At 40.4% G+C, this 25,009-nt stretch overlaps 1 protein-coding gene across 3 annotated transcripts in view; it reads left to right on the forward strand.

The window, feature by feature from the left end:
- PEPD (peptidase D) overlaps positions 1 to 25,009 on the forward strand; it is a 144,811-nt gene that overhangs the window by 14,678 nt on the left and 105,124 nt on the right. For all 3 annotated transcript variants that reach the window (XM_039558165.1, XM_010396477.3, XM_039558166.1), the window contains 4 exons: positions 9,537 to 9,600; positions 11,612 to 11,659; positions 13,297 to 13,358; positions 23,707 to 23,751. In XM_039558165.1, the coding sequence (XP_039414099.1) occupies positions 9,537 to 9,600; positions 11,612 to 11,659; positions 13,297 to 13,358; positions 23,707 to 23,751 (219 nt within the window). The remainder of the gene's footprint in view (positions 1 to 9,536; positions 9,601 to 11,611; positions 11,660 to 13,296; positions 13,359 to 23,706; positions 23,752 to 25,009) is intronic.

Raw genomic sequence — 25,009 nt, forward strand, 5'->3', positions numbered from 1 at the left:
CTGCCTGGCCTGAGGGCAGAGCTCTCCTTCTTGTTGCCCTGCATTTGGGAAGGTGCTTCAGTGAAAAAAATCTCAAGTGAAATACCTACAGTGGTTCCTCTATTCTTGCACTTAAAAAATTCCACGTTCTTAGCTCTTGATGTTAACTGTTTTCCTTATGTTTTTTATTCCCTGTGACCTCTATGCTCAGGAAGGACTCCGTGAAAGAGTGTGGTCTCTGTTGATAAACAGAAAATAAAAAACAAACCCAACTGTTCTGTTAAAAGATGTTAGAGAAATGTATCATTAGTATTAGTGCTTCTTAAAAGCTAAATGTGAGTGTAAAGCAGGCAGACTGTGTTTTACTGCTGTGTACCCCTTGCTGGAGGTCTGGCAGTCAGAGCAGGTAGCCACAACCCCAGTCCTGGGGGACACCAGATACTTCTTTGTCTGGCAGGGGCAACGTGATGCAGTGGATAGGGCACTGTGTACAAGGGTAGATTTTGTCTTTTCTTTGTGCCCATTGAGTTGTGTCAAGTTCATTTAATTTCTTTGTGGTTTCGCTTTCCTTACAAGTTGTAAAATGGGAATGTTACCATCCCCTTCCTTCTTAAAGCTGTTCAAGTCATCCAGTGCTGCTGTAAAAATCAGTGCTGCTTCGTCTCATTCTCTTACTGATTAATATGGGAGCTGTGAGACATGCTACTCACATTCCAGAGCTTGCTATAGTACTTTCTTGTGGGATACTAGGTATTACTTGTTTCCCCTCTAATATTGGTGTTTTTCCAAAGTACAAGCAGAACATCTGCTATTGACATATTCGGTGTGTAACTTTCTTTGTTAAGAAGCTTGAATTGAGACCAATGTTTGAGTGGAACACTTTCTATATAGTGACCTAGAAATTACACTTAATATCTTAACCACTATAATTCTTGTGCTCTTTTTATTTGAGAAGAGAGCTTTCTAATGAGTATTTGTCATCAGTTTAATGCTACAAGACTGTCTTTTGGGGATTTCAGTGTGTAAACATTTCCTTAGTCACATTTCTCTCTGTATAGAGCCCTTGACTCCAAGGAAGAATTTTATTTGCAGAGAGAAATAAAGCAAAGGTTACCAATTGCAAGTTTTCTGTGTTTTTGTCGGGTAGCTCTTGATAGTATCTCTTAAATGTCTAATTGAGATACTGCTGCTTGAGGTAGAATTTATAGAAAGTCTAAAGAACTGTTCATCTTTTGGGAATACCTGTAGTGGGAATAACTGAGCAGGAGCAATGAGACTGTATACTTGAAGCAGATGAAATCGGTAGGTCAGTGTTTGGCTTTTACTAGCACTAATTGTGACATTCTTGCTCCTAGTTATTTGGATTCTGCATGATCTGTGTGTAGCAGTGGGAAGTCCAGTATCACATACCCAGCACCTTGTGTCCAGCTTCATGCTTGTGGACTCTACTGTTCTGCCCCTCAGACAGGTGGGGCTTCTCTTACTTGTTTTCCAGTCAGATCAGGTTCAGTTGTCATCTTCAGCTTGATTTCTTTTGAAGTCAATTATTTTCTCAGAATCCATCTTATTGTCGACTGTATCAAAAGGAGCAAGGAGTCTGATTTTCCATGTGTACAGGTAGTTTTGGCTTTCAAAGAACGTAGCAGCAATCTAGAGAATTGTGGAAAGGGAGTACCATTAAGGTAGTCAAAACATTGCTGGAGGCTGCCTGTGATACCAGCAAGCCCGTTAGTACTGTTTTGTTTTAAATCTAGCTTGATGCCTTTTAATCTTCTTGTTTGAGATAGTGAAATTCCTTTGGAATATAAAGGTGATGGCATTTTTTTGGACAAAATCAGGAACATCTGCTGGTGTCTTGTAAAGTGTGCTGTGTTGTTCTTCCTAGCAGTCCTTGACACTCTCTTGTTTGGTTAATGCTTTGCCATCTGTTAACTTGATGATATTGTAATGAGAAGGGAGTTTATTGGTGAACCTCTGACAGCATTAAAACATTGCTTTTGCATCCCTTTTCGCCTTAACATTTTCTAATGTATTTCTATTCTTCTGCTTTAAATTTTGCCAGGGTTGTTATTCTGTGTCTGCAGTCTCTCTGAAACTTGTACTCTGCTTTAAGCTCATTCTAGCAAGGACTGAGAAATGAGTTGTTGACTGTGTAGAACTTCAGTTGCTGAAGATTATGCTTGTCCAATTTTCTCCTTGTGCATGTGCTTTCCCTTATTTAAGTGAGGAAAAATGTGATGTAACTCATGCCATGACTTGCTGGCAGTAAGTGTGTGCATGCTGCAGTGCCACATACAGGCACTACCTGCAGGATAATGTAGGCATTTAATTTGCTCAAGACAAAGTGATTTTGCCATAAAGTGGTGTTTTATATCTGTTACTCTGAATGTGAAAGTCAGGGTTGAATGGAAGAAGCAGAAAGCTTTACTGTGAAGTTCACTAGTTTTAGCCTTTCTGTCTCAGTGCATCAAGAATCATCCTCTCCTTATTTTGTGATACAAGCTTGGTATATTTTTCATGTACTTTAGGCAATAAAACTTGTAGAACCTATTAAGAGAGTACTGTACCCTGAACATTATTGTGTAGAAGTCTTTGTTATTGGTCTATTCTGTTACTGTTCCAACCGTGTTAATTCTAACTTTTAATTACTGCTGGTGAGAATATCACTTTCTGGTATTTACCAGGAGCTGTGGATCCAAAAGACAATAAGACTTGTGGATCTGTATTTTAATTGTAGGAGAGAGTCTTTAGCGTGGAATGTTGCTTTGTGTTAGTACTTGCTGTCTTCTTCCCTGACATACTAGGAGTTCCTCAAAATGGTTGTTGACTGGTTATTTTGAGCTTCCTACTGCTCCTTTTAAAAAAACACATTAAGTTAATACTGTTGGTTTTTGTTGGTTGGTTGGGAGTTTTTTGGTGGGGTTTTTGTTTGTTTATTTGTTTGGTTTTTGGCCTTTTTGGCCTTTTTTTTTTTTCCTAAAGCCAGATACAGGTATTAGAAATTGTAGGTAATTCTCATTATTTGCCCTAATATACGTTCAGTGATAGCATGTGTGGTCAGCCATCTGGAATACTGCTTTGTTGTCTGTGCCACTTGATATTAAATTAATATTTCATTTTGCAGAAGAGCAGTTTCATCACATTGGTGCTTATTGTAGGCTACACCTATTGCTTTCTTTTATACGTAACAGTGGAGTAAGACACCCTTCTTCCATAATAGCTGCAAAACACAGACAAGGCCAGATGTGAGGACTTAAAGAATTCTCTGAAACCATTCAAATCTTAAAAATAAGGGTGTATAATTTGTTTAATATTCATAGTGAACATACCATTTGGAATATTTTTTTCCCCACATGAGTATTTTACATTCTAGGCTATGCAGTAAGATAAGTAATCTTGAACTAGGAACTCCAACTGAAATGCTGAAGAAAAGCTAAATCAGACTACTTCAGGAAAAGCTGAATTTCATTTTAGAGCTGATGCACTGTAAAAACTAAAAACTGAAAATCTGTCCTAGAAGCATTGAAACATGAAAATACAAAGCAACCTTTAGGAATAACTGTTAAATATATTGAAGTTTGGACAAATGTTTAGATGCAAATGAAAGCATATATATGTATATCAGCAATTAGGCTGCAAATATATTAGCAGTTGGCTTAGATGCATTTCTTTCAGGAATAGCTATCAGCTGCTATAAATTCTGTTCACAGTTTTTCTTTGGCATTTGTGATGTAGATCCATCTCATTTTACCTCTCTTCTGAATACAGTTCTGAAAACTAGAACACTTTTTATCATGTTGGTATTACAAGGCTATTGCTCCAGAGTCCTTTAGCATACAAAGAAATGTTGCTTAATAGAATTCTTACAGTAATGTCACATTTGTACAGCTCTCTTAAGATTTGAATCCTGAGAGATGTTATGAATTCTTGTGCAATATAATGAACAACAGGTTTAAAATGTTTTTAGACAATGAGACTGAGTTTTTATTGGGTTTAAAGTGGAAATATAACATGGTTGATAAACTACTGCAAAGAAATTGTGATTTGAATTTTGTCCAAATATGTAAAAGCTTTAAAATAAATTTTTTGTGTATTTATAGATACACAGAGCTGTCATAGCTGTTCATCTTACTGATGGATAAACAGAGGAGTCAGTGTTATATTCCTATTTGAGGATCACATCTAAGTGGAGGCAGTCCTAGTACTGTGGTCTGGGAAAATCTGAGGTGGTGTGATTTGGTGAAGCGTGGTGGTTTTTAAACATGCCATCGTGTGCCACTGTGAATTTAGTTAAACCAAATGGAAAAGTTTATTCTAAACTTGGATTTTTTCACTAAGTTGAATAACAGACTAGGATTTATGATTGCTAGCTTTTAATACTATGCTCCCTTACACTTTTACTGGTGGTTTTTGTGTTTGATAAATGTGTTATCGTAAGGTATTAATTTACTCTTTGACTTAATGTTTCACACTGTATTTTTACAGTGAAGGTTTTGCTGCTGCTCCCCCACCTATTTTTTCCCAGTAGAAATTCTCAGTAGAATTTTGTTTAAAATAAAGCTGTCACTTGTTATCATTGAAGGAGAATCTTCAATATTTGGTGCCTAAATGAACCATAGCTGTTAAAATAAGGCAGTTTATCAGAATTCAGGTCTTCTTAAAACATAGCTTCGCATCTTTAGGCCATCTTCAGCATTTCCCAGTCACTGTGAAAATCCTGAGAGTAAGAAACCAAGTAGGTGATCTAGATGGGGTAGAAAAACATAGAAGAGAGATGAGTTTCATGGGAAACATCAGCAGAAAGTAAACAGCTTTAATGTTTAACTCAAAATAACTCAAGCTTTTTCACCGGAAATTGGGATGAATTGTAAGTGGTGAACTAGAGACAGTCTCTTGTTTAAGGGGTCCTTTGTGGCTGAAAATCAGAAAAATGAGGACCATATTCATGTAAATTAACATCAGTGCAGGACTCTTACATTTTCTTTCTGATGGCCATGTACTCTGAGATGCCAGATTTTTGCCTAGATGCTTGGCCATGGGTACATGGGCATGTTCCAGGAGTTTGGAGTTGTTTATTTCCATTTTAAAGTAAAATGATGACTCCTGTTATTCTGGAAGTTAACTATTGACAATTCTAATTAACACTGGTATTTGCTTGGCTGGAGTTATAAAACAATAGGGAAAGGATATTGAGCCTTTTTAGGGCTGATGTGCATTATTCTCTGTGGGTTTTTCCAAGTTGTGTTGTCAGGGAATCTAAACAATTTTGCACACCCCAAGCCTCTGCCTGAAGCCTGTAAAAATTAGGTCATTGCTTCTGTTCACAAAAGGGTTGGGGTTTATTTTTGTATAGGTAAAGAGACATGATTCAATAATATCTGGGATCATATCTTCCACTTGGGTTATCCTTCTGATTAATTTATGGCTTGCTGTGGGTTTTTTTTTTTGCATGTAGTCTCTGCAGTGATTAATCAGAATTCTGAAACTGGCAGCCCATAGCACTGTTACAAATGACAAAGCCAAACCTGAAAGTTGTAACCAGTTAAGTTACTCTAGCTTCTTGAGAGTCATTTGTAGAGAGAAGCACTCCTGGTCCCTGGGAAGCGTTAGATGTACTTGAAATTATGATAACTGAATGTAACTTCTGATTTAGATTATGCCAGAGAGCATTTCATGGAAGATACCCTGTGACAATGGTGATCAGTGCTAGACTTTCGCATCTTTTGCATTCAAACTGGATAAAAGTAGGTACTGAGCCCTGTATCTGCTCAGGAACTCTGCACTGGTACTTTTTAGAGTAACTACCATGTTGTGCATAATTATCTTTCATTGAGCTCCACTAAACTGGGGAAAAAATGGAAGAGAGTAGAGAGACTATGGAGAGGTTCCATTGAGGATCACCGAATGATAGAATGGCCTGGGTTGGAAGGGACCTTCAAGATCATTAAGTTCCAAGCCCCCACCATGGGCAGGGACACCTTCCAGTGTCCCAGGTTGCTCACAGCCCCATCCAGCCTGACCTTGGACACTTCCAGGGATGGGGCAGCCACAGCTGCTCTGGGCAGCCTGTGCCAGGAACTCAGCACCCGCACAGGGAGGAATTTCTTCCCAGTATCCCATCTAGCCCTGCCCTCTGTCAGTTTGAAGCCATTCCCCCTTGTCCTGTCACTCCAGGCTCTTGTAAATAGACTTTCTTCATCTTTCTTGTTGATCCTTCAGGCACTGGAAGGCTGCAGTTAAGTCACCCCGAAGCTTCTCTGCAGGCCGAGCAATGCCAGCTCTGGCAGCCTTTCCTCCCAGCAGAGCTGCTCCATCCCTCTGCTCATGCTGCTGCCTCCTCTGGGCTCTGTGCAGCAGCTCCAGGTCCTTCCTGTGCTGGCCCCAGGGCTGGGGCAGCTCTGCAGGTGGGGTCTCACCTGGGTGGGGCTGAGGGGCAGAATTCCCTCCCTTGGCCTGCTTTTCTTGTTTTGATTCTCTTTCTCCCTGACCTTTGGTTGCTTTCTATACTGCTTTTCTATATCTGACAGCATAGAATTTTTTGGCTCTAATATAGACTTCATGTACACTTTTTCCTTGCACCTCTGTGCTTCTGCAACACAGTTGGTCTTAGCAGAAATCTTCCCAGTGGGAGAGGCAGCTTCATCTCTGGAGCATCATGGCTCTCGTGGGATGGTAGTTTGTGGGAAGTGTATATGAATTTATTTTTCCGTCTAGTCAGAGGTGCTAAATGACTGTATAAAAAAAGTGAGGCAGAGCTGTGAGTGCTTCAGAGAGGAGCTGAGAAGTCTGGCTCTCAACTTCATGCTAAAAGTCTTGCCGACTTTTGAGTGAGATAGCGAGAAGATGAGCAGGGAGGTACACATCTGGGAATCCTGGCAGCTTGTCATTAGGTGTGATGGAGTCAAAAGTATCTCAGAGATGACCTATTTTAACAGCTGAGGGAGAGGATGAAGGATTGTGAGAAACTGCTGTTCTCTTTCTCTTAGAGAAAAATTCCTCAGCCTTGAAAGAATGATGAGCTACTTTTGTTCCTCAAAAGAGTCATAGTGTACGTAGAAAGAGATGTTGGAGGGATTAAAGCTGGAACGGATTAATATTAACCATAACCCAAGAATTAAATTCGCAGCAGTGTGCTGTAGGCTACACAATTGTAGGAGGCAACTAGCAACAACAAGAACAAAAAAGGAGTTGAGAAAGAACTTGTGAAAAGAAAGAAGTTTTCTTATTGGAGTGGTGGAAAATGAGACCTATTCTTACTTTAATTGCATTAAATGAAGTCAATAAAATCCAGCACACTTGTGGGTATACTTTTATGAAATATTTACCTTAAACAGTTATTTGATTTAAACATTGCAGCTAATTATAAAAAGGTGCTTTGGATGTATTGCTCTAAAGAGCATGTGTTACCATAAATTACCATTGGCCATACATTAGCTGGTTTTACAGTTGGGATTCTTCTGATACCAGATGAATTGGTTAAAACTGTGAAAGAGAACAGAACTGGAAGGTGCTAAATCTGTTCATCATGTTTCTGGATTATAAAAATACTTCAGTGTGTGAGGAATGAAGGAAGAATAAAGAGATACCTGTAGGAGAAACAGAGTACCCAAAAGTTGGAGGTGAGGGAACTGTAATATAGAGGGTATATAAAGATAAGAGGGTATAGTGGAGTTTTTTAAATTGTGTGCGAAATAAGCCAGGGAGAAAAGATAAATGATAATTGCTTTGAAATCTCCGTCACTGATAGGAACAGTCTACAGAAGGAGTATTGCAAAAGGGAACACGTAATGAGATAGTTTTGTGTTACTTTTGAGTAGTATTTTCACAGATAATAAATTTTTTAAAATCTGTGATTTACTACTTGAGAACACCATAAACAGTTTCATGTTGTGGTTCATGTCACAGCCCAGTACTGTTTGGAGCATGAGGAAATGTAAATGGTAAAGGAGCACACAAGATTGAAAAAATTGGCATAAGGCAGTGTCCAGCCTCTTGGTACTGCCAGCAGCTCTGGCACGTGCCTTTGGTTTGGAGCAGCTCCTCAAGGTGCTGAGCTGTTTGTCCCACCACTTCTGCTGATCCTCACTGCAAGCTTAGAAATGCTCTTTGGCCTCCAGCCTCATTTTTTCTTTCCCCTGATGGTCTTGTGCTCTTGTTGTGTAATGTTTACATAGTTGGAGCTTTGATCCTGCATGCACCTCCTGATCTCCTGCTGTTGCTCAGGAAGCAAAATACCTGGGATCCCCCAGACTCGAGCACTTTCCAGCCATGTTTTTTTTCCTCCTGTTTTCTTCACTCTGTGGAATGATGTAAACTGCGTGATTTTTTTTTCCCTTTTTTTTTTCCTTTTCTAAAATTTTTTTTTCAATTATTATTATTTTGAGATAACATTTTCAGAATTACAGAGGTTGTATTTATTTCAGTTTTGGGAAGATGGAGATTATAAACAGAGACTGAAGTCTTCTGAATAACTGGCTGCTACCATATGGTCAAGGAATGAGCAACAGTACAGGCACTGGTACAGAAGCCAGCGGGAGAGCCCTGGAGGGACAGACTGCATGCAGATCCTTCACGTTCTTCTTGCCTTTAGAAAAATGTCTGGCTGGATATCAGGAGAAAAGAGTAGAAGAGATTTAGTTTTGGACATGAACATGTAAAGTTGCCTATTACCGCAGGCCTGGGCCCTAGGGTATATCACCGTGTCCTGCAGCCATAGGGAGGAGGAGGAGAGAAGATCCAACAGGCAGGAATTGTGCAGCAAGATTGATTTATTTAATTATTTTACAAACTCTTTTATAGACTTTTTTCTTCATAGTCTAATTGGACAAAGGACCAGCCACCCCTTGGGGGTGATTGGCTAAAATCCTAAAACATCCATTGTCAAAATATTTTTCTGCTGTACCATAAACAAGATTTTTCAAGGTTGCAGGTGGCTTGGTTGTTTACATTCGCTGCTACCTCTTCTGTGAGAGAGAAAAGTCTCTCAAGGACTTAGAAAATAGCAAGAAAATCCTTGCTAGCAGCATTTTTGTATCTACAGTTGCTCGCTCTGTTGGGTTAGAGGAGTGGATCTCTGGTGTCCTGAGGAATAGAGGCAGCAGAGCTCGTGTCTTAATAGCTCTCAGTCTGCTAGAGCAGTTCCCAGGGTAAAAAATGAATGTTTTATTCATTCTTTGAATGTAACATAGGGCAGACTGGTCTTTTGTTATTTCCATATACTTCCAAAGTTTGTTGAATTGAAAAGTTGTGTATAAATGACATGGCAAAAGTCCTTAACAAAACTGTCTTGCATAGAATGGGAAAAAACCACTTTCATTCAGAGGAGACCGTGCAGTCTAAGCATGGACTGGATTAAAACACACTGATTTTTGTAGTCGTGGCAACTTTCTGTGTAATCTCCTATTTTGAGAAATAGAGTCAAAGATAAGATTATTAAAACATTCCTCATATCTGATTCTATTGTTGTGATAGTAAAGAGTATTGTTTCTTTGTCTGTGACCTTATTAAATATAACAGCAAAGCTAAATGCAAATGTTTCTTTTTGTTGTTTTCCAAAGGATTCATCCCCCTGAATTCTTCAAGAACAAATATGCTGTGGATGAAGTCCACTATGTGACCGAGGTGAGTTGTCTGTGCTTCTGATTACCTTTTTCTGTGAATACAAAATCAGTGAGTGGCAATGACTTTGCATAATTTTAGTCCTCTTCTTACTGGATGTCTCCTGACTTGGGATCTTCTCTTCCTTCCCTGTTACTGGAAAATGTCCTTTTATCTTACAAAGCACTTTTAAGTTTTTTTAAAGGCTTCTCTTTTCATCTGAACACAGTTCTTAATCCAAAGGCAGTCTCATAAACATGTTCGGTGCATGATGAGACCTGTTAGTTTGTGGCTTTATCCAAATGAAACATATCACTAAATAAATTTTTTGCCATGCCTTGGAGATTTGAGGAGATTGCTGTCAAGGAGGTTGCATGTCTTAGCTCTGTCTTGGGAGCCTTCGTTCATTTTATGCCTCCAAAAAGCTGTTGGGAAAGGCTGCCTGCCTCACTCTTGTTTTCTGTAGAATCATCTTATTACTTGAATAAGCAAATATATTCACATTTCTAGATGCTAGTGTGCCTTGCTTAGTTAGGTTTCTGATTTAATTTCGGAGCAGATGTTTGTACACTTGTGCACCTGGCCAGCGATTGTTTCTTTGGTAGGAAGGCTCAGCAGGTGAGGACAGTATTCCTGCCAAGCCCTGTGTGTGACTTTCATGGAGAGCAGCTTGAAGAAGACTCCTCTGATTCTTCTGCTCCTGTAGAACACTGACTCTCTAGACCAAAAGTTTTGCTCTCATCAGCTGTGAGGAGGTTTCATTTAATTTTCATAATGAGTCCAGCTACAAAATGAAGTTTGATCTGTATGTCAGAAGCTGGGACTGGAGGGAGCTGTGGAGAGGTTGACTTTTGCCATGTGTGAGTTGGAGTCACGTAGTGTTCAGGTGCTCCGGTGCTCATCTGTCAGATGGTGAAAATTGCAAGTGGAAATACATGTTTTATTTTTAAAAATCACACTTTAAAAATCACATTCACCTTTAGTAGTTTTGGGTTACTTTCTGCAACAGTTATCTTTATTGCAGTTCTATTCTCTTCTTCTTTACTGCTTAAAAACTTCATTGATGAGAAAAAGAGCTCTTTATGTGGACCAGTAAATAAATTAAAAAATGAAGGCTGCTTTTGACCTGGACTGCATGTATTGAAGTGAGAAGCTGTTGAAGCTTGCAACGTAACTGTTCAGCTCTCTTCTGTAACTTTTGCCTTGTTTGCCAAGGAGTTGGTTTTCCACCATCAGGACATCCAGGGCCTTTTTTATAGAACAGCTTTATGTCAATGAATGACCAACATGTGTGTGTAATCCTGATACTTCATGAGATTAAGATATGAAAAAAAGGGTGGAATTGGTATTTTTGAACTTCACTGCCGTATACTTTCTTTTGTTAATATTAGCAGTAGCTATTAAGGTGGTTTAAAGTTGATAGAATTGTGCTCCATGAAGCTGTGTCATGTGTTCATTGCCTCAAGGTATGTGTAATTCAGCACTCACCCCTCTGCAACTGCTCTGAAAGCCCAGCACTCTACAAGCCCAGTGATTTTGTTCTTAGTTTGTGAATGTTTGAAGGAGGCTGAAGGAGCCTAATAAAAGGATTAGTCAGTAGAAGTGACCCAGTGACAGTAACAGTAAATACTCTTTGCTAAGCATTTAACACATTGTAATGTTACAATACTAATGTAAATTTTATATGTGCAGGATAGAGTACCCTGGTGTTCCTTATTTCTGTATGACATTACAGTTTTTTGGCTCCTATGTTGTGTCTTCCTAATGATGACAGTAGACATGAGTTATAGTTGGTATTTATGTCTTTAAAGGACACCATCAACTTGATCACTGCATTTCTGTCAATATTTTGTATTCTACTGTCTCTTGTTGTATGTTTCAAGTAATACTACAATATCTGAAAGGTATCAGAGGAACATTTTTGTCTTTGCAGCTCATTTACTTTATATACAGTGAATATTGATGAAATTGATATCAATGTGGTTATGAGGAAGAAAAAAAAGACAAGTAACAGTAATCTAACACCTCTTTTTAGATATCCAGTGTCTTGGCTTTGAAGAAACCTGCTGTACTTCTCACTTTGGTAAGTCATATTCTGAAATTTCTTCAATAAGGATACCAGTTTATGCAGCATTTCTTTGCACTGTCATTCTCTGTTTTTTCCTCCCCATATTACACCAAATTTGAAGTCACCCATGTATAAAAATCTAGTCTTCTAGATTTTAAGATTTGTAGCCTCTGGCCTCATCCAGTCTGCATTCTGTCTGCCAAAAGCTGTACTGGTTTTCTGGTAAAACATGACAAGCCCATTGACTATGATGGCCTCCACCCTATCTACCCTGACTTCAAACTCCTTTTTCCTTTTATGCTATTCTGGTCATGTCATGAGCATGTTTGGGCTTTTCTGTGGGAATCCCACAAGGATTCAGGGAATATTTTTTCTGCACAGAGTGGTTTAGTAAGAACAGCTTGTGGGAGGAGCGAGGCAGTATCAAATGCCTGCTAAATATTTTGAATGGTGCTTGCTTATTTCTTTGGAAGAAGGATGAACGAATGGAGGTGAAGACTGCGAGTTTCTCCTTCCCCATCACCTCTCTCCCAGCTGCTCCCCTGCTTTACAGGTGTTCTGTAAACTCTCACTAGCTGTTTTATTGTCTCCAATCTGTATAGAAATTCTTTGCTGACTCTGAGATTTCCCTTACAGCAAATGCAGTGGCAGCTCCTGGATTTCTTGTTTTCCCATGATAGAGACCAGGCAGAAATCTTAACAAAAAAAGGTCCCTCTTCAGGAAGTTACATGGCCTCAGATCTGAATTCTTTATCCACTAAGAACAGAGGCCCTAAAGAGTTTTCAGTCTTTCTTTCGTTTATATTTGTATACACACATATACACTTAAAAGATGCCCCTATGGCTTAACTTCATGTTCTTTAAGAGAAATGAGGGAAATGGAATGTTTGACCATCTTGTGCTTCTTACTGTGCATTTCTTCACATGGAGTTGTTGGGTAGTTATCACTCTAGGAGTATCCTGTTGTAATCAGGAATTTTCACATAATTTTTGGCTGAGAGGAGGGTGCTGTGGTGCTTTCACATTCCTCCCACTGCCATGAAGAAGTGTTCAGAGAAGGGAAGAGCACTTCTCTGTCTGCTGCTGAATGGAAACCTGGTCCTCTCCTCCTCTGGTCTTGTTCCAGATACAGAACTGTAATGCTGCTCTGCAGGGTTCCCCAGACTCATGTCAGAAGTGTTCATCTGCTGTGTGGCAGCCAAAATACTCTTGCTTATGCTCCTTGCTTGAATGGAAAGCTGTAGGGGAGCTGCAAGCAAATTTAAATAGTAACATTGCCGGGCAGGGCACAATAATTTATTTTAATATTAAATTACTTTAGAAGAAAACTTGCCTATTTTTCATTCTCTTGCCCTGTATAGTTATTTTATAGGTCTCACATCTCCCTCTCAAGACATAAGGGCATTAGAAATGGAAGTTTGTCTTTTTCTTAAGCAGCACATCTTGACCTGAGTTCTGTGCTGGTCTCCTATGGAACTGATTATTTCTTATACTGGACTGTGGTTTTTTTTTTTTTTATTTATAGTGATTCAGGTAAACTTATGTGTAAGTTTTCCCAAATACTTACTGCAATCAAGTTCTCCCCATGATTTAAATTTTAAATACCCGTGTTTGGCTCAGAGTCATAGTATTTTTAATCTTTTTCCTCCCAGCGTGGTGTTAATACTGATAGTGGAAATGTCTCCAAAGAAGCTTCATTTGAGGGGATCAGCCAGTAAGTGACACGGCTTTTTTGTACATTAATTGTTACACAGTTATGTTGAATTCATTTTATATTTTAAATTATCTTTTTTTCTTAGTGGCAGAATGTTGAATGGCAGATCAGATGCCAAACATTTTATTTCCATAGAAATTTTGATACATGTTTCTAATGACTTGAAATACAGTTGGTTTTTTTTTTTCTGAAATCTCTTTTGCATCTAAATTAATCCAAATTATCTCTTGGTCTGTGTTTACTGTAGCTATTTAAAACCAAATAGACCCGTCCTCATACATCCATTTCCACTTTGGGGATTGGAATATTTGATTTTCAGATTGCAGAAAAATTAATCTTTAAGAGTAGCCTCTTTCTCTTACTGATTTCCCTGCACATTATTAATCTAGATATTAGGGACTCTGCTATGCACAGTCTTCTGAAAAAATGTTATATTACAGGTGTAAAATAAAATCACAAATCACAAAAAAAGGAATAATCATTCCTCTGTCTAGATGTGATCTTTTAGTGTCCCTTAATGCTGTCTTTTTATGAAGTTTGGCTACTAGTGGGGTGAAAATGTCTTCCTGTGTGCAGTATTTTGAAAGTGCAGTAATTAGAAATACATCACAGCTTGCTCTGGGATGTGAGGATGGTGGCCTCAATTTTTAATGAAATACAACTATCTATTCTGTATGATATCTTTAAAAGGAGATAATTTTCTGTTTTAGCTCAAGTGTATGGCAAAAAAGAAATATACCCCCCTTATTAAAAAGTGTGTTAAAATAAGCAGTTGTGCTGAGATGTTGAGGCCTTTTTTTATGATCGTTGACTCCAGTCACCCCACTATATTTTTCTCCATTGTTCTCTGTCAACAGCATGTTCATTCTACAGTGAAGATGGTAATGCACAGAATTTGCTGCAAGTCTGGGTGCTCGTTTGTATGGTCTGAGCATGCTTTCTGCTGGGATCTTGACATTTTGTGTCAAGTGATCTGAAATCTGGAATCTGATTTCATAATTACTTCGTTTTCCCCTCTGTATCCTAAATGGGAACTTAATGATTCTGTCGGGGATGTTGGGAACAAGGTGCCAGGCATTTAGACAGCTTTTGCTGCCCACTGACTTAAGTATGAAGTATTATAGAATACATGCAAGTCACTTTTAATGAGTGTTTGGTGTCCTTTCTGCTGTTACAACCAGTGTGAGTTCTGTTGCTTTGTCCAAGTAGTTAGTCATCTTATGCTCTCTGCATTCAAGTGGACTCCCCACTGCCTGTGTGGAGCAATATCTCCTGTTTTATCCGATATACCTCCACATGAAATATAAACAGGTATTAACTTCATCAGCAGTTCTGTATTGGAATGATGTACAAAAGTCAGTTTGAACTACCAAAACCCCCTTTTTTACCCTGAATTTCACTAAACTCTGTTTAAAGAGTTCAATTAGTAGCCCGCTCACTAGTCAACATTAAGCTAGGAAGCCACTCCATTTAGCAGTTCGTTTGAGATTTTAATAGAGCATTTCCTACAACACTTAATAATATTGAAGCATTGGCTTCTCAGTGGTAAATATGTTGTCCATGTGCTCCAGAGGGAGTGCTTCTCCATTCCTAGCAGGGATTTCCAGCTGTTAGGAGATATTTCTCTTTTGAGACTTGGCACATGCTCATCCCTCTCCACCCCTAAGCACTAGGTCATTCATTTTGCTGCCTTTGATGGGTCTGGTTGGTGCCTTCCCCTCCCAAGCTCACAGTATGGAAGAGCATGCATTGGTTTTGGTTTTGGATCAACTCCCCTCTTCTGACAGATACTGTGCCTTCCTTTGATCTCCCTGATTCTGTTTGTGTCTTCTCCCGGGCTGTGGTGGCTCTGGTGAGCTCGTGCTTGGTCCATGTGCCAGGGATAGTTGGTGGTCTGGAGGACGGGGCGAGCTTCCTTTTAAGCTCTGCTCAGAATTTTGTAACGCTCTGTGTAAGCCAGTCCATTTTATGTTTGTTATCATTACAGACCCAAACCAATTTCAACATTCCTGCTTTCCTGCTTGTCTACCTCTCCTGTAGCAAATGTTTCCTTTATAGAAAGATGTATTTCAGATGTATTGATTGTTTCCCAGAGGATTACACTCACAGAGTTTATACCCAACAATGTGTTCCTTCAAACTGTGCTCCCTCCTGCCTGCCTGTGACTGTGCCTTGCTGGCTCTCTCAGTTCTTGGCTCAGCTGGGCTCTACCCTGGCCATGATGCTCTATTTTATGCCTGATCTCCTGTTTGTTTTGTTTTCTGGCTACCTGGCCAAGATCTATTTTCTTGCTAGGACCCTTTTGTGTTTCTCCTGCTCCCATATGTCTTTTTTCTCCTATGTGGACCTGGCCCAGTGGGGGGTGGGGGCCGTGGGAGGTGTTTCATGATGGATAATAATGAAAATAATGTCTAATTTCCTGAAAAGGTGAATCTCACTCTCTTTGCAGGCTGTTCATCTGCTTCTATCAGAAGCTGTATTTTTCTTGCCCTAGTGATGTTGCTTCCCTGCCTTATTTTTTGAACCTTCTGAACTTCTTGTGGAACATTATTATCTAAGTTATTTGGTTAATTTTTCTACTGTCATAAATAGTCATTTGAGACAAAATGACTACTGTGGTCATGGGTTATTTCTGTGCCCAGAAGATCACCCTGAAGTTATTTTTGTCATGCTAGCAATAGCCAAGCTTGATTCTATCCTGGTAGTATAGAGCCTATACTGGTGAATTATTTAAGGGTTTCCATTAGTTTATGGATAGCTCTCTCATACAGCAAAGGATGTTGTCCTTAAGAAAAGCTGGTCTGTTGCTGCAGGCTGTGGGAACGGAGGCCAGGGATACACAGAAAGCTGCCCTGCTCAGCAGAGGGTGGTACTGGGGGTCAGTGGGGGATCAGCCCTGGGACAGGGGCTTGAGACAGGAGACCTGGACTGTTTCCTGATGCTGCTCCTGGTGACTCCCCTCAGGTCAGTTCTGTTTGCAGCTCTTCAGAATGCTGCAGAAGTGTAATTCTCACTTGCCCCAGAAGGCTTAAGTGTAGAAGGCAGATTTCTAAAGTAGTTCTAGTGCTTTCTTTTCTGGAAATACATATTTCTATTTACTAATAGAGGCCGGTTCTGTGTTTGCAGGTCTTTTTCATAATTCATGGATCCATCTTTCAGGCTGGAAAATGTGCAGGATTTTAAAAAATCTATTTATGTCAGTTATGTAGCCCTTGTAAAAATGCTTTGAGAGGGTATGACTCACCATATAGAAAATGGATTTTGAACCTGTAGGGTTGAACAGTAATGTGCCATATACTTTAAAACACTTGAATAAATCTTTGCTCACTGTATTGGCAGGGTTTTTTTCATCCTCAGAGTCAATTGAAGTAAATGATGGACAGTTTAAGCAATGTACCTAATGTTTAAAGTTTGGTAGTGAATTCCTTTTTTCATATTGCATAGCCAAATCAGTTCATTAGGACAAAGACTCTCCATGTTGAAGAAGAGGAGAAAATTCTAACATTGTGTATGGATATGTTTTAGATTTTTATCGCTGTAGACACACAGTGTATTCATTAAATTGACAAAAAGAGGTCTCATTATACAGTGCTTTTATATGGGAGGTGTAGATTTCTAGGGTTTTTTTAACTAATGAATTTGTCTTGCATGTGAAAGGACAATGGAGTATGAAATCAATTTGGACATGCCTTAAAGTGTAGTATTTCTTAGTTCTGCATTGATTAAATGGAAGCATTAATGTGTACAGATTGCAACTGTAGCAAATGCCAATTTGTTTTCTTCCTCAAGACCACGTATCTTATCATCTAAGTATTGTCAGTTTCCAAATTGCAGTAAAATGTAGAATTAGATTGTGCTGCCTAATCCTCTTAACATTAGGGTAGTACTTGTTTTGTTGTTTGCTGTCTAGTGAGATCAAAACTTTGCTGGGAGGCCACAGTTGGGGGATTTTTTGTAGGGGTTTGTGCACAAATTACAAGAATTAAACACCATTTGTATACTCATACTGTTGATGGTGAAAAGCTCTTACTGTTGAGGTTAACCAGTAACTTTTAGGATGTGGTTGGTTTGTTCAGCTGCATTGTTGGTAAATGTCCTGGTTCTGGCCAGGACAGGGTTAATTTTTTGCAGTGGCTGGGAGGGGGCATGGCCAGGACCCAGACGTTGTTCTGTACCAGCTCATGTCAGTGCTGGGAGAAAGAACTCCCTCTTGCTTTGGAGAAGGGCGTTCCTTCCTGCAGAGAAATGTGGTGGGCAGAATGGTCCCATTCGGTATTTTGTTTATTGTCAAGGGCTTGTCCATGTAAATCTTTTCTTTGCTGCTTTGACTTATACCTTTTGTATACCTTATTTTGTTGCTGTTTCTGTTCATTTTCTTATCTCATTGCTGTTTCCAGAAAATTATTCTTGTCTCAACCCATGATCTTTGCCTTTTGTACTTCCACTTGGAGGGGGAGAGGAAGAAAGTGGCGCTGTGGTTCTAGTGGGAACACTAAAGAAAGAAAACAGGACCACTTTTGAAGGACTATTCTGCTCCAAAGACTTGAAAGTTCACCACTGAACAGCTACAGGACCCTGTTAAAGTGATAAAATCTGTGATGGAAAAAATGCTGTGGCCGTTCCAGAGAGACACAAAGTTATGCAACATGATGGGCTCTGGCTATGATTTATCAGACCCTGCTGGTCACTAGACAGATCACTAGACAGCACCCTCAGGGGGAGGAGGAGGAAAGCAGAGCAACAGGCAACTGCAGCTGAGCTGGAGGAACAACCCGTGCCAGGAGCAGTTGCACCTGTACAGGAAAAGAAATCCAAGACAATCCATTTGCTTAGTGAGGGATGAAGAGGAAGCAGGGCTCTCAGAACAGGAGGAAGAGGCAGGGCCAGAGATAATAACCCGATCCCTATCCGCAGGTGAGCTGGGAGGTGTGCAGAAAGATTTCAGCTGCAGTTGGGAGAGCCCCTGGTGACCCAGCAGTTCCAGTGCTGGGATATCATGGCTCATGATATGGAATCAAGGAGTGAAGCCAAGTAGCTGAGATCCCTGTCCCAGGATGTGGGATTCACCAGGGGATTAGAAAAAGAACAGAAACTCAGCCTCTGGAGTCAACTCCTGTCAAGCATGAGGGAAAGGTATTCTCTCAAGGATGGTCTAATAGTGCAGAGAGACAAGCAGAACACCATGGAGCAAGGTGCACCTGAGAGAATTAGCTGTGCTGGAGGTACTCTGTATAAATAATGAGCAGTCCCCTGTAAGTCCAGATGACATCCAGTGTACACAACCATGTGGTAGAAGTTGCCATAGAGCATGCCATTGCTGTGTGCCAGCTCACTGGCAGTGAGATCATGAAATACGAACAATCAGTGGATAACTTGGTTATCAAATGCAAGCTATATGAAAAAAGTACCTCTTACCTGCCATGGTTCTGCATCACATCTGTGGAAAGACTATGCAAGGATGTCCAACAATTTGAAGAAATTTAAAGAAGTGTCCCATGCCCTGCCAGTGCAGACCAGTCCCTGGTAAATGCTCCCCTGTGCCAGAGAGAGGGGACACACCATGATGTTACCTGTGGTTTTACCTGCATGATCACAGAGAGGATGTGGGGAAGTGGGATGGAAACCCTACCTCTGCCCTGGGAGCACAGGTATGTGAGTGGAGAGGAGGAACAACCACCCCAGGAAATTCTTCAAGGATAAAAGCAGCTCCAGTTTCCAGTGGGCAAGTCCTCAGACAGAAGGGCTGATGTTACTTCTGATTAATTGGCACTGAAGCACAGCTCCTTCTGGCACCCCAACTGCCAGTGCTGGGCTGGATGTTCAGAGAAGTCCCTTCCACACATCCTGGCCCTGATGCCATGTGGAGTAATCTCACACAGCGAGCTTGAATAGGAAACCCCAATTGCCCAGGGATCTTGAAAGTTACCACGAACTGGCCTGAAGCTGAAAATTTCAGATTATCATCATAAGAGGAGGAGAGGGGACGTGCTGAGGAGGCCCCACCACATAATCAGCTACCAGAAAAGGAAAAGCGATGCCCTCTCTTCACTGCTGTATCATAGAGGTACACTGAAAATGGAAAGCTGCTGTATGGAGTCCTACGTGATGAGTCGCAAAAGCTCTTGAGGGACAAGGTGGATCAAGTCCGGTTGCAGAGCTGAAAGCCTCCAGATGGCCTGGATACCACTGAAACAGAGAAATGGCCAACACTACCTCTACACTGACTCGTGGGTGGTGGCAAATGCCCTGTGGGGGTGGCTGGACTGATGGGAAAAGATCAGTTGGCAGCACAGAGGGAAACCCATCAGGGCTGCTGAATTGTGCCAAGACATCACTGCCTGGGTAGAGAATGTGGCTGTCAAAGTCCTTCATGGAGGGCTGCCAAAGGACATCAGCAACAGACAGGTGGATTGGGCTGCCCAGATTAAAGTGTTTCAGGTGGATCTGGACTGGTAACACAAGGCTGAGTTATTTCTGGCTTGATGAGCCCATGACACCTTGGGTCATCAGGGAAGAGATGCAACCTCCAGATGGGCTTGTGATTGAGGGCTGGATTTAACCATGGACACCATCTCCCAGGTTATCCATGACTGTGAAACGTGCACTGCCATCAAGCAGGGCCAAAGGGGTAAAGCCTCTGTGGTGTGGGGGACAGTGGTGGAAATATAAATAAGGGGAGGCCTGGCAAATCAATGACACCATGCTCCTACCAAGCCTGCCAAGGCAAGCACTGTGTGCTGACAGTGGTGGAAACAACCACGGGATGGCTGGAGATTAATCCTTTGCCTCATGCTGCTGCTTGCGGCACAACCCTGGGCCTTGAAAAACAAGTCCTGCAGTGACATGGCACCCCAGGAAGAATTGAGTCAGACAGTAGGACTCACTTCTGAAATAGACTCATGGACACCTTGGCCACAGAGCACGGGACTGAGGGGGTGTTTCATATTCCCTGTCACGGACCAAGCTCTGGGAAAGTTGAACGGTGCAATGGACTGTTAAAAACCACACTGAAAGCAAGAGGTGGTGGGACCTTTAGACATCAGGATCTACATTTACTGAAGGCCACCTGGTTAGTTTTCACTAGAGGCTCTGCCAATGGAGCTGGCTCTGGTCAGCCAAAAGCTCCACGCACCGTAGCAGGGGATAAAGTCCCTGTGGTGCATATGAGAAATGTGTTAGGGAAGGCAGTGTGGATTTATCCTGCCTCAGGCAAAGGCAAACCCATGTGTGGGATTGCTTTTGCTCAAGGACCTGGGTGCTCTTGGTGGGTGATGCAGAGGGATGGGGAAATATGATGTGCACCTCAAGGGGATTTGATTTTGGGGTGAGAACAGTTTGTAATGTTGAATTGTATAATACTGGTTGCTGAATGACACTGTCACTGTGTGCCATTACTACCATGGACAGTGAGTATGGATTGCTCAGATAGCAGTCGTGAGCTCCTGGTGCAGGAACCAGCAGACAGCACACCAGCTCTCCCGACCTGGATGACATCTAGGATACAAAGAACTCACAGCCGTGGACCCAGATGATGTTTACACCACTTCATGTCATTGCTGGGGCTGGGAGGAAGGGACTCTCTTGCTTTGGAAGAGAAGGGCGTTCTTTCCTGTGGAGAAACATTTTGGCAGAACAGTCTGGTGTTTTGTTTATTGTTGGGTTTTTTTCCATGTAAGTTGTTTGTCTTACACCTTTTCTTATTAATATTTTTGCTGTTACTGTATGTTTTCTTATCTCATTGCTGTTTCCAGTAAATTGGTCTTACCTCAACCTGTGATCTTTGCATTTTGTGCTTCCAGTTGGAGGGGAAGAGGGAAAGTGAGTGGCAGCGATGGCGTGGTTTTAGTGAGAGCACTAAATTGGAGAATACTGTTCCTAAACCACAACAGTAACCAAAATGAAGCATAATTTAAGTCATCAGCCTTAGAAGTCTCACAGTTATAAACAGGTGGCCTTGTGGCCACTCACACAGGACCCACAGCTTCCACAGGATGAGCGGAGCTGAGACAGTTCTGTCCTTAATCTTTGAGTTCCTTGGGAAAGTGACCTACAGTATATTCTCCTGCACATATGCATTGATGCTGTGTCTCAGAGGTCTAACATCTTTTCTAGTTGGCATTACATCAGAAAGTCTGTCTGTCAGGTGAGAGGGAGAACTTCTGTTCAGCTGATGACCTCCTGGCTCTTCTCCACCCACCAGCACCCTCCTGATTAAATCCTGCTGCCTCTCTGTGTGTTTAATGAGCTTCCCCAATTGACAGCAAACCAGAATTTTAAAGAACTGCCACATAATAGGTGGTCCCAGCCAGTAAGACTTGGATTACTGGCAGCACAAAGACAGTTCAAGAAGAGCCTTTATGGCCAGGAACGATAAAATCTGGGGATTTTGGCTGAAATGGCTTTTCTAAAAGAGTGAGCTGCTGCAAGCCTACATCAGTGTACAATTTCCCCCCTTTTCTGAATGCTCAGGTGGGACAGTCTTTTATGAGGTTCATGTTGGCTCATTTGATTTGCTTTTGATTTCATCCATTTGTGCTTGTGGTTAAAGTGATCTTGTCAGTTTTTTGAGATGTGGATTTTCAGAGTCAAAGTCAGCTCCTTCTGTAACTGGCCTTCCCTGTGCTTTGTTTTCTTTTGTTACTTCACAATAACCATAGTTTACTCTTATTTGCATAGAGCTGGTGTTGGACACTCCAGTGCTGCACTGTCTCCTTACATTTTCCTTCATTGATCTGTTTTCTGTCTGACATACTGATGACATTATTGAAAGGTTTTGTGTCTGTTGTTACAGCTGCAGCATAATTCTGTGTCTTGGTTTTCTGTGGTGGTGTCAGTTGGTGTGTTCTCCAGCCACACAGGGAGCTCAGGATTTTGCCTTGTTAGAATATTCATTGGTTGATTTTGCGATGTCATTCATATATTTTCTTCTGTAAAAATTTGTACTGTCTCTTCCATTCTAGAATTATTTCTGCATTGGTGTACATAAGTGATAATTTTTGAGATGGTGATGATTAAATTGAAAATATGCCCTTTTGGTACTTTCTTGTTTCCAAGTGACAAATTTTACTCTACAATGATGCATTGTTCTGTGGCTGGTGGGTGGCTTTTTGTCTTGAGTTGTTTTTCTAGTGATTTCTCATTAATACCCATAATATTGAATACCATACAGCTTGTCCTTGTTGAATGTTGTAATAAGTTTTTGTTTTGTATCTTGGAGTAGGAATACAGAGCTATTACCCTTTTCCATATTAGGGTTTTATAAGTTTATGAGCATCTGTTTCTGAAAAAGAAAAACATAGGGTTTTTTTCTGCTTTCTCAGGACACAGGAAAACCCTTATACAATTAAAAGTGACTTCTAAGTAATTATTTTAAATTGGATTTGTGCTTTCATTGGTCCCTTCTGAGGTATAAAGAATGGTTAATAACCTGGAATGGATTTAATTTTTTCCTTTAAAAATGTGGGAAAATGAACTGTTGCCTCACAACATTCTTTTGAAGAACTGTTGGGAGCCTTCTAGCATTTTAATTCTCTTAAATACCCTAACAGGAGAGCCAACAGTCCTGAGCAGACAAAAATATCTTTGATGCAGAACACTCCTTAGGCCTTTAAACTGTAAGCAAAAACCCCCCTTTAACAATGCTTGAAAATCCATTTGTGTTCCACCTAATTACTCAGCTTCTGACTCTATTTGCCACTGTAGTGTTACTGTTTAGAGAGCCTCAAAATCATTCCAAGAATACATGAATTACTCATGTAGAAAATAAACAGAAAAATAGTGAAGTGTCAGAGGCCAAGGCGAGCTGGAATCTTCTGCTTTGCCTCTTCTGTAGATTGGAAAAGACGCGGAGGGGTCATTTTCCTTTTCACCATCTAAGCAAGCTTGTTTATCACATGGCCACCTCTGTGCATGCAAAAGTAGGAAGGCATGAAACAAAGGATGAAATCTGCAATTCACTGTGTTTAATTTCATTGAAGAGTGTTTGAGGAACAACGTAAAAATCACAATAATTTGGAAGGAATGTCTGGAGGTCAGTCTGGTCCACCCCACACTCACAGCAATGAACTGATTACCTAACATTTTACCTTTGTCAAAAGAAGTGAAATGTCTCAAGCATACTGTTACACTGGGTTCTGGACAGTCTTAAAATGATGTATCTGGTTTAGTCTCATATTTCAAAATTAGATGCATTCTTCTCACTGGGTTCTCTGTTGAATTCCCATACAATACTTGTTTTCACTTTACTTCCTCAGAGAAGACACGGTTAAAAAAAAAGAAAGAGTAAATATGTAGTCTCTGCTGTTGTGTCTGGCTGCTTTTTAATATTAATGTCTTTGGGTTTTTTTAGATTTAATGTGAACAACAAAATCCTTCATCCTGAAATTGCAGAATGGTGAGTAACATAAAATCTTTGAGTAGTGTTGAACATGCTTATACTGTACCATTGCTTCAGAGAGATTCCATCAGCAGAAGCCACCTACTTTACCACAGGAGTTTTAATTTTAAGTTGATTTCATATTATGGACTGGAAATACTATACAAATGTAATAATAGGGCTGGGTAACAGCATTGAAAACTAAAGAATTTTTTTAACATTTCTTAAGCATTGTATCTGGATACACATTCTGTAGGATGTGTTAGGGTTTCAGTCACATTCGTGTAAATATGAATTTGTATGAATGGGAAAAAAACTGAGGATAATTTATATTCTAGCAACAGAAATGAAATGTAGATCAAAACTCTGTCTAAACAGGTAGTATTTAATTAGGTGTTGTTTCTTCTCCAGGATTTATTTTAACAGCCTTAATTTTGTTGAATTATTATTCATATAACTGTACTTTGTAATTCTTGGGGAATTCTGCGGTAGCCTATGGGAAGCAGACAAACTAGATGTGTGACTAAGTGCAAAGCTACTCCATTTTACTAGTTTTCTTCCTGTGGTCAACATCACTGACTTTCTGATTGCTGATTGCTCCATAACTAAGGCTATCTAGTTTTCCATTTAGGAAATTACTGAAGAATGAACATAGTGGATTTTTGTTAATGAATTAGGTTTCTATCTAAGCTTTTTTTTGTGTATTAATATAGAAATGAGGAAGCAAATCCTTAGCTAAGACAGATAAGCTTAAAATCTTAAAATTCAGAACACAGGTGTACCTTCTGACTACCACTGTTGTAGCGTATTGTATTACATACTGCTACATATGATGTTTTTTAATGTTTGTTTTCTGCACGTATGCTGAGAACCATCTTCTGTCTTCGTCTACAGCTAATTGCCAGCTTGAAAACTGTGGATATGTTTTTTGACCGTCAGAGTGATTTCAGAACACGTAGAATTATTAAAAGGTCACATACCTGTTGTTGCAGATGTTTTTCATTGCTTGGTGTGACATAAAGCTGTAAAAGGGAACTGGGAAGCGGGGAAGCTTTGTATAGACATTGTTCCACCCCTGAGTCATGCATGGGCCTGGAGCTGTGTGGTAGTGGACTCCTTGCTACTGCTGATGAGTGTAAGGGGGACTAATGTTTAGATCTTGCCTATTCTGTCCTTCTAGAATTTGTGCCCTTCCTTTTCCTAAACAGAGAAGTTATGTTATAGGCTTGATTTCTGAATTTAAAAGGGGTGAGGAAGAGGACCTGGAGATGGCCCT

The sequence above is a fragment of the Corvus cornix genome, chromosome 11, assembly GCF_000738735.6.
Source record: "Corvus cornix cornix isolate S_Up_H32 chromosome 11, ASM73873v5, whole genome shotgun sequence".
NCBI classification, from domain to species: domain Eukaryota; kingdom Metazoa; phylum Chordata; class Aves; order Passeriformes; family Corvidae; genus Corvus; species Corvus cornix.